The 16,113-nt window shown below is 33.3% G+C and overlaps 2 protein-coding genes and 1 long non-coding RNA gene across 5 annotated transcripts; 2 read left to right on the top strand and 1 right to left on the bottom strand.

The window, feature by feature from the left end:
• The first annotated feature begins 176 nt into the window (after positions 1–176).
• LOC136269934 (complement C1q tumor necrosis factor-related protein 4-like) lies at positions 177–3,537 on the top strand. Its single transcript, XM_066065836.1, has 2 exons — positions 177–336; positions 3,083–3,537. The coding sequence occupies exons 1-2, from the start codon at positions 177–179 to the stop codon at positions 3,535–3,537; spliced, it is 615 nt and encodes a 204-aa protein (XP_065921908.1).
• Positions 3,538–5,151: 1,614 nt separating this feature from the next.
• On the bottom strand, positions 5,152–15,074 carry LOC136270022 (uncharacterized). Of its 3 annotated transcripts, XR_010707652.1 has the most exons (4): positions 14,949–15,068; positions 14,441–14,777; positions 6,342–6,452; positions 5,154–5,173 (listed from the first exon to the last, which is right to left on the bottom strand). It is a non-coding gene; the product is annotated as an uncharacterized lncRNA (long non-coding RNA). The 3 variants fall into 3 exon arrangements; XR_010707650.1 differs by lacking the exon at positions 14,441–14,777 and having other exon boundaries at positions 5,152–5,173; positions 14,949–15,074; XR_010707651.1 differs by lacking the exon at positions 5,154–5,173 and having other exon boundaries at positions 6,201–6,452.
• On the top strand, positions 8,486–14,936 carry LOC117684714 (complement C1q tumor necrosis factor-related protein 5-like). The gene is made up of 3 exons (XM_066066211.1): positions 8,486–8,604; positions 12,199–12,360; positions 14,397–14,936. Exons 2-3 carry the CDS (start codon positions 12,207–12,209, stop codon positions 14,852–14,854), a joined length of 612 nt encoding a protein of 203 aa, XP_065922283.1. The 5' UTR covers positions 8,486–8,604; positions 12,199–12,206; the 3' UTR covers positions 14,855–14,936.
• Positions 15,075–16,113: the final 1,039 nt, after the last annotated feature.

Genomic DNA, 16,113 nt, shown 5'->3' with positions numbered 1-16,113 from the left:
GATGTTTCACAGACCTTATCTATAAAAGATCACTGTACTTTGACACTGCAAGGTCTTTTTTATGTAAATATTATCTTAACCTGTTGATAATTCATATACACTGTAAATAAGTATATATGTTATATATTAGGGCGGTAAGTCTACATACGTTATACCGATACATCATAGACCGGACCATGCTAGTATTGCTGCTGTTGCTGACCGCCTGTGACGGACTGTTGTTGAATGGAGATGGCGGGGTACACTCGGACACCAGTGTCGAGCATCAAATAAACAGCATGATGGCCGAAATCATCCAACTGCAGAGAGACGTTGTCGATTTAAATAAAGAAATCGGTAAGAAAATCTATCTTGACAGTCAGATTTGTATATTTTTCAAACCCCGAAAAGAACTGTTACACTGACGTTTCCAGACATCACTTTATTAGTTTTCCCTGTCTTTTGTTCGACATGGAGCAGAATACACATGTGACTACTCAGTAGGTTTGATCAAGTGTGCATATGAATAAATTGACTATTACATACTGACCTTCTGGATTCACAGGATTTGATCACGTGACCAACCAATTGCAAGTTCATTTCCCAGTGAACTTGATGAATTCCTATCTATATTTACAAGAGGTCCATGGGCCACATCGCTCACCTGAGCAACAATACCCATAGTGAATTCAATCAATCTTTACGGATCGAGTCATATATATACAAAATACCTGGACGATGTAGTACAATATACCCTGTATATCATAAAGATTTTCAATTTTTCTCCAGATATTTCGTAACAGGGTGATTTTATAGTCGTGTCACATATTGAGCATTGCAGTTCCCAAGAAGGTTTTAAATAATTGGTTATATATACAGGTATATGATAAAATTTCATCAAAATTTGAACTCCTTGTGGATCAAGGAATTGTCCAGGGGCCACAGTCTAAACAACTGAGAATCAACATCGTCTCAAGATGCTTGTATATTCATTTAAGTTAACCATATTATACCACTACAGTTTTTCAGAATAATTTAAGAGGGCTGAATGGTCGTGGTCTTTGTAGGCTAAATCAACCTCCTTTAGATGAAGAGCACTGTATAAGGACATAAAAAAGGTTAACATATTTAGATTATTTCTTTACTAGTTTAGAGTTTAATTATATATTGCCTTATATATCTAAGAATTTGAGGCATATCTGACGACCACTTAGCCTCCTTTTAAAAACCTTTTCCTTTCTAAAATTGCACCAACCAATGTGCCCACACCCTACCCACGAAGATCATGATTTTAACAAACTTGAATCTACTCTATCTAAGGATGTTTCCACACAATTTACAGCTTTTCTAGGCGAAGGACTTTTAAGAAAATGATTTTTAAAAAAAGATTTTTTTAAAATTCCTGTGTAAAAAATCGAACCTTCCTCCATTGTGACCCTACCCTACCCAAAAGGATCATAATTTAAACAGATCATGATTAAACACTATCTTAGACGTACTTCAACACAATGCAAATTTCAGTTTTTATGGCCAAATGATTTTCCCAACATTTTTAAAGATTTTTCTCTTACTTTGTAAAATATTGACCCCTACCGTTATTGTGACTCAGCCGTAACCCCCCCCCCCCCCCCCCCAGGATCGCATATGCTTGATTCTACATTACCTGAGGATGCTTGTTCTACACAACCTGAAGATGCTTACACATAATTTGCAACTTTTCTGGCAGAATAGCTTCTGAGAAAAGGGTTTCTAAAGATTTTCCCAAATTATTCCTATGTTCTATCCTCTTGGCAATCGGTTTTTGAGAAGATTTTTAAGAAGAGGCCCAGGGGCCATATTAACCGCCTGTATAGCATTGGAATAAAGTTTTTTGATATTTTATTTGCTATACCAGTCAATAAAGCAGTAGGTTTTGTCAGCAAAAGCCGCGAAATCCTGTAAAGAAACTATTACAAAACCCTCAAGACTTTTTCTGAGTGCTGGAAATTGGCCAATGAATTTTGATTGTTAAAAAAAAAGATCTGTCTGTAACCTCTAATTACAGACCAGTTTCACTGCTGAATTGTTCTAGTAAAATATTTTAGCAAATTATGTTCAAACATCTTTGCATTTTTTTTATTCCAACAATATATTTTATAAATAAGAGGCTGTTTTTTTTAATATTTTACTAATACTACTGTTTACCATTTGCAACTTTTAGAAACTGATCATTTTATTGTGAATAGTATTGATAATGGTAATTACTGTTGTATGGTTTTTTGAGATCTTTCAAAAGTTTGAATGGTTTTTTTTACCTATTAACATTTAAGCAACAGAATACATAGGGTTATGATGAAAACATAATCATTGACTTAGAGACACGATTTTGGGCTAAAAAAATTCTAATTTAATTTTTCGATTTTCCATGTCAAGGCCGATTAATATGAGCATTTTCATTGCTTCGTCAAATTTGAAAGTGAAATATCAAGTTAAAAGCAAGATACACTTTGAAAACCTTTTGTTTTGCATTCAAACTCGAGTCTTGTTATTGTTGAAAATTATACTGTATATTTGTTGTAATGGTTAAAGTTCCCATCAAATGTTACTTTATTTGTTCATAATATCATTTAGGAACAAATTGAATCAGTTTTTATTGTTTGTAACGAGTCATTTTGTAAAAAATGGTACATGAAATTACCTTACTTTACATTATTTGTACAGAAATACAAGACTCGAGCTTATTACAATGAATCTTATCTCCCCTGGGTCCTTTATTCAAAGAAACTTGAATTCTCCTTACCCAAGAATGGTTTGTGCCAACTTTGGTTGAAAACGGCTAAGTTGTTCTGGGGAGAAGTCGAAAAGAAAAAAATATACAGACATACGGACGTAGTACGAAAAGTGATTAGAATAGTTTAATTGAGCGTTCAGCTCAGGTGAGCTAAAAAGACAGACAGCCATAGATGATTGCGTCAAACGACATTAGTTCATCAATAACATATTCCTGAATGCACATCTTTTTTTCCGGATTTATAGGGAATCAGACTACTTATTAGACCCCATACTTCTGTCAAAATAAATAGCCATTTTGGTTTGTAAATTAATTACATTAATCTTCCTTCAGCTTCCATGAAATCCAAGGATCCGAATGTTGCTTTCTTTTCCTATCTAACTGACAATATCGTCAACCCCCAAGCTGGAACCCGAATGATCTTTAGAGGTGAGGACGTCAATGCAGGCAGTGCATACGATGCTACAACCGGAGTATTTACCGCGCCTGTCCCCGGCGTATACAGCTTCGCCTTTACTGCGTCAGTACCACCCGATACGTCTCCACATGGAATACATTTTGTGTTGATGAAAAATGGAAGACATGAAATGTATGTATTTTTGGATGGACATACACAGTTCTGGCTGCAACGTAGTTCCAACACAGTCGTACACTTGAACAAAGGCGACACCGTGTGGATGGAAATTCCCTGGGCCTCGGGTTCAAACACCGTAGCCGGCCACGGGAATTTTGATGGGGGAGACCAGTACCACACCCATTTCTCGGGTTTCCTTATACATTCGGATTAGAATACCCGTCTGGCATATGTGAACAATGGGGAATGTAGTCATCATTCGATGTTTGCTTAATATTTGTATATATCACTGAAACGTAATATATTTTGCTAATGTTGTAAGGCTTTCGTACTTTGCAATACGCGATACATATGTAGTTTATGGAAAAAAAACCCAAAAGATTTCATGATGAAAACAAGAAATTTAAGGCTGCTATTTGACTTTTTGCCTTATCTGAACGTACCACTTTACAAAAGGATTGATTTAATATCTGTTGGGTCAAAATCAAGTAATTGGCGTTTTTTTTCAAATATTTTACATCAAAGCAGCAAACAAAGGCCCATGGGCCACATCCCTCACCGAAACATTCAGTTCTTGTATCTCTTTCGAAATTTATTAAATTTGAAACTCTTCAAAGATATTGTAAAACGTATGTGCATCAACTGACCAGTCTTATTATCATTGGCCTCAATGTATCAAAAATAACCAAATGAGGATAAACTATTCATAACTAATCTCAAAAAGTGGAAAAATGTCACTGTGACCTGCATATGAGGATATAAAGATATGATGTTTTCATAGTAAAATCACAAACTGTAGCATTTTACTTCACGAAAAGATTTTTAAACATTTTCCCTATATATTTCTATATGAAACCTCTCATGGCCGTCGTATTCGTCCGGGGGTCATGGTTTTAACAGTTAAAAATCTACACAAATCTGAGGATGCTTGCATTGTAAAAGAGGTATTATGAGTTGAAGCAGTGGAGTTGTTGTTAATAGAATTTTTTAACATTTTGTTCATATATTTCTTTTTTAACCTTTGAACCCTGAGCCCCAGAATTGGCCCTTGGTCACAATATTTTGACAATATAGAATTTACACTATGTACAAGAAGAATTTTTTAAGACAACCTCCCTATTTTCACTGTTTTATGATTATCTCCCTTTAGGGCTTTACCCTTAATTTTATCAATTTACAATCCTTTTCCCATAAGGATGCTTTGTACTTAGTTTGGTATAGTGGTTCTTAAGAAGAAGTCAAAAATGTAAAAAAAAATTACAGACAGATAGTTGAACGGACGGCTGGACAGAAGGTGGTCAGGAAAGCTTCCTTGTACCTTCGGTTCAGGTGAGCAAAAGAACAAAATTGGGTCAATGGCAATGGTCCCACTGATTTTATTTTAAGTCACAAAAGAAAAGAGCCCTTCAGTAAATAACTGCCTGTCCAATAAAGTCCACTCTGTCCCCCTCTAGGACCCTCATTCTGACGTCACCACCACGCCGCGAACACTTATTTAAAGAGCTGAAAAAGGTGAAAAAAAAATATTGCTGATATTTTTGTACACAAATAACACAAAATCCTTAGAAAAATTTACGAGGAAATAAAAGGAACAAGGGATTTTTTACGGAATATTTATTACTGCATCAATTTCTGTTATCAAAATATATACTCAGTGTACATGTATATGTCCTATTATGTTTGCGTTGGAAATCTGTGACGTTCAACATCCTATAAATACACTGTCTATTCATGCGCTATGAGCATAAATATAGAAGTCATCGTGCGTTTAAGTGTATCTAATATTGTATAATTAAATGAAAGGATTAAATGAAAGGATAAAACTTACCTTACCAATTTCATATGTTCTTCTAAAAAATAATCATTAAATATTATTAACTTGCTTGTTATATAAAAGATTTTTCTCTACAACGTTTCTGGCATTATATTTTTAGTCACCGAAGCGAAATAAATAACACGTTAATATCACTGTTCCATTTATGTTTTATATCCCTGACTAAGAGCGTATATAAAGGCTTTAAAGTGATGATACACAAATACTTCATCCAAATTAACATCAATGAAAAATGACAATAACAAACTGTCAATCATATCAAAAATCCATAAAACGAAATACAAATTCAAAGCAGAGCAAACGCGGACCTCTAAAAAGATAGAGGTATGATCAGGTGCTTAGGAGGAGTGACTATCCTCTACTGACCGGTCACACCTGCCGTGTGCTCTTTGTCGTAATCGAAAAAACCCGGAAAAGTCCGTAGAAAATTAGGTGATTAATTATGGTCTAACAATTACTTTAGTAGTATGAAAATAAATATATCTGTAAGCATTGAATGCTTATTTTTAGATCGTTGGTCCAATAACAAACCAATGCAGTGCAGACAAATACCACACTAAAACTGAGATATCAAACAGTGAATGTCTGTTATTTAATCCAATTCATTGATCTGCATTTATTAGAAGTAAAAGTATAGATTTTTGCAAAGTTAACACAAATTCAAAAACTGTTAAATTGATAATATTGTCAATTACTATACATATACTCAAACACAGTTAGGTGAAGACTCTAGGTTTTTTTTTCATTCAGCGCAATCATTATTTTTTTATCTTTAAAATTGAAAATCACCAACCAAATATCGTCTTTTTAAATAAAACATTCCCCCAATAATAGGCCAGAACTGTGTGTTGTGAACCTGAACGAGAAATCAATTGAAAAATTGCAAAGAGTTATCCATTATGTTTTGTCCATGTTGAAAAAATGAATCAATAAACATCTTGAAAAAAAAAATTAGCTTTCAAATTATTTTTACCTTTAAATCAGATAACAAAATGTATCTAACAATTTCAATTTCAAATTGGAATTAAAAAAAATCAAAATTCACTAAATTTAACTTTTTTAAAAAATATTGCAATAAATTTTGCAAAAAATTCAAACGAACCAGTTACAGGGTCCTCTGGGATTCCATTCCAGGGTGCAAAATATCTCGAGACAAAATAGTAAGTTATCCCACTAAAACTCACCACACTATTCTCAGTACTTCCTTGCAAGGTCACAACCACACATTTGACCTTCCAGTGACCTCTGCAGCCATCATGCTGGAAATATCTGGTGTGAGAGATTCTAGTTGTTTTCTGAAATTTCAAGAGTGCTACTTATGATTAATCATACTTAGTACATACTTAATATATTTTTTGTTAAATTGACTCTCACTTTTTTCCCTTCCATCTTTGGCTTTTTAAAAATCATGATTTTGGACAGGTACATGGTTTATTGGTTATGAAGTGTTACCAGTTATATCCAAAAAAAATTTAAAATTTTCTGTATAAGATTATATGATAAATGATAACCAAATGGTGCTTGTTTAAAAGTTTAGGTACCAATCAACTATTTACACTTGCTATGAATAAAATAAAGAATTATAATTTGATAAACATTTGCATTTACATATTATGTAAATATACGTATCATTGAAAGGGAATTCATGACAAATCAATCCCAATCCTTGGAGACAACCAATTCTCCACTTAAAGAGTAAAATTTCAAACTCGATGAAAGGTTTACTAACCAAAAAAGTCGCTTTATTATATGGTCTATTTTTCAGAGCCATGATTGTATGATATGATTGTAATATGTAGCTGTGATACAGTGTGTGCAATTTTTTGTGCAATAAAAGAGAATCAATAAAAATGTCATTAAAATGCAATTATCAACAGACTGCTTATAGATCAAATGTATTTCTTAAAAATTGCAACTATTAATCCATATAATACAAAGGTTGATCTAAAAGTAATGTAACAGATGCGATAAAATCGTAAAAATCCGCTTAAAAAGACAAATATTAGTGCTTTAAGACGTCTCTCGAATTTAATTCAGACCTGAAAATTTTAATGCACTGTGCCAATTATTTCTGAAGATAATATATTTTGTAGAGCACGAGGTAACGATAGTCGCTGCACGCTAGCAACGTCATTTCTAGATCTTTGGCGTTATTTTGATATTTACAATAAAATTAATTATCTTTGTGAGATAGATATGTTGTTTTCTTTTTGTGCGAGATATTATTATTTTTGGTTAACATTTTTATTGGGAGCAGATTATGATAATTGTGTGCGGGTACAATTATAATTATTGTGGCGTGAAAATAAAAATGTAAGGAAATTGAAGTGATGATTATTTTTGGTAGGACATTTTTATTGTGACCATATTATATAGTAAAATATAATAATAATGTTGGGATACCATATGGTTTTCCATACTTAATATTTAATGATATAAATATTATTAAGCGTTGCATTTGCAACGCCTAGTGCTATAAATTATTGCATTAACAGTTAACATCACTAACCGCTAACGATATATTGCCGCTTAATTATGTAATTGCATCATTAGGCGTCACAAATGCACAGCAGCCCTAATGCTTAATTAAACAAGCAAATATCTGCAATTTCAACCGCTAACGATACAAACTGTATCACTTAGTGTTGCTGTCGCACCGCACCCTTTAATGATACAGAATTGCAAAATCAAAAGCTGTCTTTTACGAAATAACACTATTTCATTTCCATAAATTTGCTCAGCAATAGTAATAGTTCTTTTGCCTTTTAAAAAGATAGATAAGCTATCCACTCTATCTTTCGGGCTGCAGAAGAATACTGATTATAGTACTTAATTAAGTATTAAAATACATGTATATGGATATTTCAATGCATTTTCTGGGTATATTTTTTGTACAACAAACTTTAACATAAAGTTTCAATTCCTGTACAAATTACATGCTCAAATACAAGATCTGTTTACACTTGAGTGAAAACTAGGTCGACTCGTTATAATTTAACTGGGGTTATTATAATGGTGGGCGGGACACTGCCTATGGCCGGTATGAGATACCCAATTTGTCTTGCTGACCAACTGCACATGCGTCAGATATGTGCATATTATTCAATTTTGGTTTTTGATCATTTATGCAAAAATTCTCATTGTCTAGATAACTGCTTCCACAGTTCTCAAGTTATGATTGTTTTTCATATCACTTATACATATATCAGATATGTGCATCTTCAAGGATTATTTTTTCATTATTTTATTTTGCGCAGAAAACACCAGCTGTCGCATATGGAGTACCCCATTTTTCGTATAACCACTCCTACAGTTTTCCAGGTAAAATTTTTTTGTACTATTATGCAAGATGATATATATTTATAAAAGCCAGCTACTGAACATATACTAGTATCCTGCACACACGTTTCATCATTTTTCCAGATAACTCCTCCTGCAGTTTTCAAGGTATGAACTTATTGTCAGTTCAATGTTTAATTGTACGGATATGTATCAAAGAGAATAAGCATCATTCTTTGAGTTTTTGATAATTATGAAAAAATAATGAAACGTTATGGCCATGATAATCTGGGGTTGGGATCGGCCTTAGGTAGGGTAGTTTTTTTTTCAAATCAGAGCCGACAAATTGCAATATAATTATTGTTTCCACAAAAGAACCCAGTTTTTCTGTCAAAAGATTTGGAGAGGTAAAAATAATAAAAGTCCCAGCAGGATTCGAACTCACGACTTACAGGTTCTTAGTTAACGCTCAAACTTATTGCTCTACGCTGTTTGGTGACTATTTTTGGGATAAAAAAAAATCATCAAAGTATACTTGATTTTATTGTTAATTTCGAAGAACGTCATAACAATGATCCTTGAGGGGTCCAATACCAACTAAATTAGTAAATGCATCACTTACATATGATTGAATTTTCACACAGCTCACCTAGAAACCCTCCATGTTCAGTTTATTTAAAATCACTGCGAGACAAATCCATGATTGCTTATGGGAGGCCGAAATTAATGAAATAGAAATAAATCTAAAGAGTTTCAGACAGGGCTTTCTTCAATCTGAAATACAGATCCATACAATAGCACTTGTGCTTTTGTAAAGATCTGTATTTTAATCAAAGGCTTTCTTTTCTTATAACCCACGGGTTTATATTCTGACAAACCAACATTAGAGTCCATGCTATAGAGGATGGGAATTTCTATTACATGTGTATTTGCATTTGTATTCGATATTTTTGGAATGATTTGCAGAATTTCAAAATTACTTAAAATATAAATAGGCTATATCATTCTGAATTTAGGTTATAAGTTATGAATGTAGCAATCATTACAGTAAAACTCGTTTAGTACACTTTTAAAACGAATTTCTCTCAGTTTAATAAAGTTTGCACTACTACATGTATGAAACATAATAGTTTGAATAAATTTATTTTCATATACATTTTTCGACCCACAGTCCGATCATTATAGGTATCAAAGTAATATATCTTTATTCTAAGCCTCAATTAGTAAAAATTATAGTCTTGTAAAAGAAAACATGTATATAGTGAATTCGCTATAGTTATTATTACGAATTCGTTATACGGATAAAACAAATTACGGATATAACGAGGTAAATCCTTTGGTCCCTAGGACTTCGCTTTAACCGAGTTTTACTGTCTATAAAAATTCAAATGAGCAAATTGAGAGGATGAAAAAGGCTAATATGGATTTAAGATAGAAAAAGAAGTAGCGATTATAGTTTCCGATCTCAATCTCAATGTCTGAAATCTTGTAATAAAAAATTTATCTTTAGAAAGGTCTTGAATTTTTAAACTAAAGATGATACAATAATTAATTTTAGTTTTAACCCCCAAAGTAGGGTCTTGATTGTTTCCGAGCCCGATTGTTAAAATTGCATTAGTATAACGAATGTCAGTATTGACAATGTATTTTAAGTACAGCCCGGACCTCTCTCACTAGGGATGGCGCTATCACACTTGAGTCACAGAAACTGACCACTGATTTTCAGCCTCCAAATATTTATAATACATTTAAAATTGCTAATAATAAAAATTCACTTGTGAATTACAACTTTTAAATCTTGAATCTTTTGATTTGAATGTAGCTCTTTATCATCCATTTTTAAATACATGTACATGTCTGTCTACCAGGCTGACGCTAATAGCCACTATATGGACCTGTAGAGGTATCCATTACAAGCTGTGTAATTGTAAAATTTTACAAAATGACGTTCGGGTGAGCTAAATAAACCCTTTCAGATGTCACAGTTGCCTTCTAAAGCTTGTAATGGATACAACTAACGAGTTTCTTCTTTCAATCCTTATTTTATGTGATCAAATATGAAGGAGATATAAATCATTGAAATGAACGCCAAACCCTGCGAACCACCTTGTGGTATCCCTACAACCCAAAACTAAGGACGAGAAGGACGAGAAATGATAGCCCTATAGGTCCCCTACCCTGGTATTTGTTTGATGCACAGTTCAAAGATCAGGTTTAAAATCGTCCACATCTTACCTTAACATCACTGTGAAATAGTAAAAAATGACAACGTTTGAGTCAGCTAAACGGACCCTTGTATGGCAATCATTAAAGGGTGTGACTACAACCCTTAGTGATAAAAAGTTTGTATCTGTAGCGGTTGAGGGTGTAGATATTTGCTTGCTTCATTAAGCGTTAGGGCTGCTGTGCATGAAACAATACCAGTAAGCGTCAATGTATCATACTAATAATTCATAGCATTAAGCGTTGCAGTTGTAAAACTTAATGATATTTATATATCATTCTGCGGCGTTGTATCATTAACGGTCGTTATGGCATATTATACATCTACAGTAAAACACGGTTATAGCGAACACGCTTATAATGAATTAACGCTTACAGCGAAGTGAATTTCATTCCCCAAGACTCTTTCACATACTGAAAACTTGACGGATATTATAGCATTGAATCATGAATTTTTGAAGTATACACTCTCATAACTGCAGCGATGTGTGCATACAAATTGAGTAACGCGCGTTAGTGTGTATACTTCAAAACATCATGATTCAATGCTTATATTTACATTTTTTAACTTCTTGCCTTGTCTGCAAATGTGATTCATACCTTAAAATTCATATCTTATCCTAAGGGTAAGTTAATATTAATGGAAGAGCCACAGTAACAGCCACAAGCGTGAACTTTGATTTTCGCTTGTGACGTTGCAGTTTACAGCGTTCAACGTTTGTGACGTCATAATAAAACTCTTCAATTTGACCTTTGACTACTTGTTGCATTTAGAGGCATTTGAAGATTACAGAATTTAATGGAAAAACACAGTAGAATGTAAATATAACGAATTACGCTTATAACGAAGTAAAATTGCCCGTCCGTGGCACTTCGTTATAACCGTGTTTTACTGGATATGGAATGACTCGGCATGATTTTCAAACAAGGCTTACGATTAGCCATTTGCAATCAGATAAACATCGGATTGCATGAAATAACACTCAATGGTCAAGAGATACAATTACTGTAAATTCCTTATATTACGCGAGTACTTGATTCTGCGATCCCGCTGGTTTGTATCAAATCGCGAGAATATAAAATCGCGTACATGGAACTTTTCTCCTTATTTCTTATAGTTCTGAATTCTCAGATAATAATGGCAAGATTTTAAAATCCGCGAAGGGTCTTTCTTGCGATTTCACGCAGATATTAATTCTTCGCGTTTAATTAGGAATATACAGTATCTCAATCCCATTGTAGTCTACAGGATTCTAAATAGAGTTATTTTGAAGAGAAAAAAAACCGCTTTAATATCAAAAATGTATTTTATTCGCTCATGTTTATAATTAAAAAGGGAATAAAAGTTTTAAAAAAAATTCTTGATCTTTTCCAGATGTTATCTTGAAACAGATCAGTGTACTTTGACATTACCCGGTCGTTTCGATGTAAATATTACATGTAACATAATTGGTTGCGTATTTGTAAATGTTATTTTTACATTTCATATCAAGGGTGGTACAATTGTAGATCTACAAAAATTGTACTGATACATTTTAGGCCGGACAATGCTAATTTTGCTGTTGCTGCTGATCGCCTGTGAGGGGCAATTGTCGAGTGGAGATGGCGGGGTCTCCTCGGACACCAGTCCCGAGCATCAAAGCATGATGGATGAAATCACCAAACTGCATGAAGACGTGGCCGATTTAGATGAAGAACTTGGTAAGAAAATCAATCTTCGAAAGTCAGCTGAGTATTTTTTACGAACCCCGAAATTAACTGTTATACCAATATTTCTAGACACCACTCTATTTAATTTCCCTGTCTTTGTTCGAGATGAAACACAATGCACATGTGACTATATTTGATCAAGTGCGCACGGATAAATTGACCCATAAATCATGCCATTCGGGCTTCACACGATTTGATCACGTGACCAACCAAGTTTATATCCCAGTCATCTTAAAGCACTTCTATCGTTTCTAACCAAGAGGCACATGGGGCACATCACTCACCTGAGCAACAATTGCCTTAATACAATCAACTTCATGGAGTCATTGACAAAATATGTGGATAATGTCGTAGAATAGATCCTGTTTATAAAGATTTTCAATTTTTTGTCCAGATATTTTATAACAGAATGATTTTATAGTCGTATGTCATATTGAGTTTTGCAGTTCTCAATAACCTCTCAAACAATTGTTTATATATGCCAGTTTATAAACCTACATCAAAATTTGAACTTTTTGAGGACCAAGAATTTGTCCAGGGTCCAGAGGTTTAATAATTAAGATTCAACAATTTCTCAAGATCCAAGATTTTTTCTACTGTTTTTAATGTAAAAAATCGACCTCTAATTTGGCAAAACCCTACCCCTGGGGATCATGATTTGAAGAAACTTGACTCTACACTTTCTGAGGGTGTTTCCACATAAATTGCAGTTTTTCTAGGAAAAAGGTTTTAGAGAAGAAGATTTTATAAATTTTTCTTAAAATTTTAAATGTAAAAAATCGACTTCCCATTGTGACCCCAACTTATAGTGTAGATCCGGGATCGGGATTTAGGGGAAAAGATTTTAATGAGTTTTTCTTTTTAAATTCCCAGGTAAAAATTCTACCCCCATTGTTGCACAACCTTACTCCCAAGGATCATGATTTAAACAAACTTGAATATAAACTGAGGATGCTTCCATACAAGTTATAGCTTTTCTAGCAGATTGGTTTCTGAGAAAAAGTTTTTAAAAATCTTTTCTCAATATATTCCTACTCAAGAAATCAACATGAGCTTTTTACAATAAAATATTAAAATATACAGTCATTAAACATACCAATTTATTAAATTGAATCCGGTTTCAAACACCATCCAATAAATAATTTTCTACTACTGATGTTAATTTATCTGAAAATTAGATATTTATCTAAATGCATGTTCGTTACATATATTTCATATTCACAAAATTAAACACTTGAACATTTCTTTAGAAATACTTACCATTTTATTTTGAACTGTATTCGCAAAGTTTGTTCATCAGATTGATCTATATCAGATATTTAAATTACTTGTCAGATTTATCAACATCTGATGTTTACAATTTTTACAAAGTAATATCTTCTAAATTCTTAATCCTGATAGGTCATTATAAACTCATCTTTCTATAATGTTAGTAAATGATTAAAATAGAAACTTGCATTGTCTGGGTGTCTTCAAGTGGACAGAATAAATTTCTGTCAAAATCATGAAACATAAGCTTCTCTGTTCAAAATCTAAGAGTGGTCTGCCTGTATACTAATGAATGTAAAATGCTTGTATGTGAGTGTTTGTGGATCTAAATGGGTGTAAAGCTCCAACAAAATACCTTGTTAATAGAAGGAAATATTAGAATATATTTCATATTCATTTGATAAACTTTTATTTATTAATTAGTTCATTTAACATATATTTTATGTTTACTAAATACTTTTAATTAAAACACGTCTACTACAATCGGATGTTAAACAAGTGATCAGAAATGCTCAATTGAACTTTCAGCTCAGGTGAGTTAAAAAGACAGTCGTCTCTGATTACGTTCTACAGGTGGCATTAGTTCGTCAATAAGATTTTCGAGCATTGCATGGTTTTTTTTGGTACTGGACTCAAAGGCCTTCGGACTAATGAACCTCTGGATTAATGAACCTTCGAACTATACTGGTTAGAACCCATAAATAGCCATTTTGGTTGGTAAATTAAAATTTAATACTAAAACATTTATCTTCTTTCAGCTTCCATGAAATCCAAACATCAGAGTGTTGCTTTCTTTTCCTACCTGACTGACAATATCGTCGACCCCCCAGTCGGGACCCATGTGGCGTTCAGAGGTGTGGACGTCAATAGAGGCGGTGCATACGATGCTACAACGGGGGTATTTACTGCGCCTGTCTCCGGCACATACAGCCTCGGCTTCACAGCGTCCGTAAAACCCGAGACGTCTCCACATGGAATACATTTTGTATTGATGAAAAATGGAAGTCATGAAATGCATGTATTTTTGGATGGACAGACACAGATCTGGCTGCAACGTTATTCCAACACCGTCGTACACTTGAATGAAGGGGACACCGTGTGGATGGAAATTATCTCGGTTGAGGGTTCGAACACCGTAGCTGGCCGCGGCGGGAATTTAGATGAAGAAGACGATTATAACACCAATTTTATGGGTTTCCTTATACATGCGGATTAGAATACCCGTCTGGCGTGTGTGAAAACAATCGGGACTGAAGCTAATGCCATCATTCAAATTCCACTAAATAAATGCATATTCCACAGAAACATACTATTTTGTTGATTTTGTCTCCGCTGCAAAAGGTTATTATTCTCTTTCTTTTGCAATACACATCTAAATTAGAAAAAAAATATCTCACGGTGAAAACGAGAAACTCAAGACTGCTTACTGTTTAACTTGTCGCTTTATCTAAGCGTACCACTTCACAAAAGGAAAGTTTTTTTAAATTAATCCTGTTATATCAAATTATTTAACGAAAATGAAATTATTTGTTTAGAATAGTATTATTCCATTGAATAGTGACGTTCTCTCAAAATATTTTACTTCTACCAATCTATCTAAACAAAGATCCCTTAGATTTCATTTTGTGTCACAAAAGAACGCAGTCCTTCAATACAGTAATTGTCTGCCATATAAGGTCCACTCTATCCCCCTCCAGGACCCCCATTCTGACGTCACCGCCACGCTGCGAACACTGACGAGATCTAAACAATGAAAAAATATTCATGACATTTTTGCACACTAATAACACAAAAGTCGTTCAATCCTAAATTAAAATGTAATGAATTCAAGAAAAAGATATACATGTATTGCACTTGGAATTCAAAAACTCTCTTTTGAAAGTTAGGTTGTAAAAGGACCAGGACTGCTGTGCATTAAAGGGACCTAGACACGATTTGAGATGAAATTTTAGTTTTAATTAATTGTACTGTATAAAATAGTTTACTTGTGTATTTTGAATGATTCACCAAGATTTGAATGTTAAAAGACAAGGTACAAGCAAGATACGGAGGAAAGAAATCGTCATGTAAACAAGGCTAGATTCTCATATTTGTCAAGCTTTGTTTTGAAAACAAAAAATTTAAACCTCCGTAACTTGCTTGTAGCTCAAAACATGTATTTGACTTTCAAATTTTGACAAAAAATTAAACGTCCATTTTGACCATTCTAGATATTTAAAATGAAAAAAATAAATTTTGAAATTTTAATTTCAAATCGTGTCTAACTTCCTTTAAACCAGGGTTGTGTATTACTAAATTTACAACTGAGGTATGAAACTAATAAGCTATACATAAATAAATATGTTTTAAAATTATTTTTGATTTGTTTTATGATGAAAAATTGACAGTTATTTACCTTGCCATTTTGTCTGTAAGCCTCACAAATAGTGTCTTATTCCATTGTTCTTTCCATATTCCACACCCCCAATTAATCAA

Source organism: Magallana gigas, chromosome 7 (assembly GCF_963853765.1).
Source record: "Magallana gigas chromosome 7, xbMagGiga1.1, whole genome shotgun sequence".
Taxonomy (NCBI): Eukaryota; Metazoa; Mollusca; class Bivalvia; order Ostreida; family Ostreidae; genus Magallana; species Magallana gigas.
Note: the sequence above shows the minus strand (reverse complement) of the source record. Positions and strands in the feature narration are given on the sequence as shown.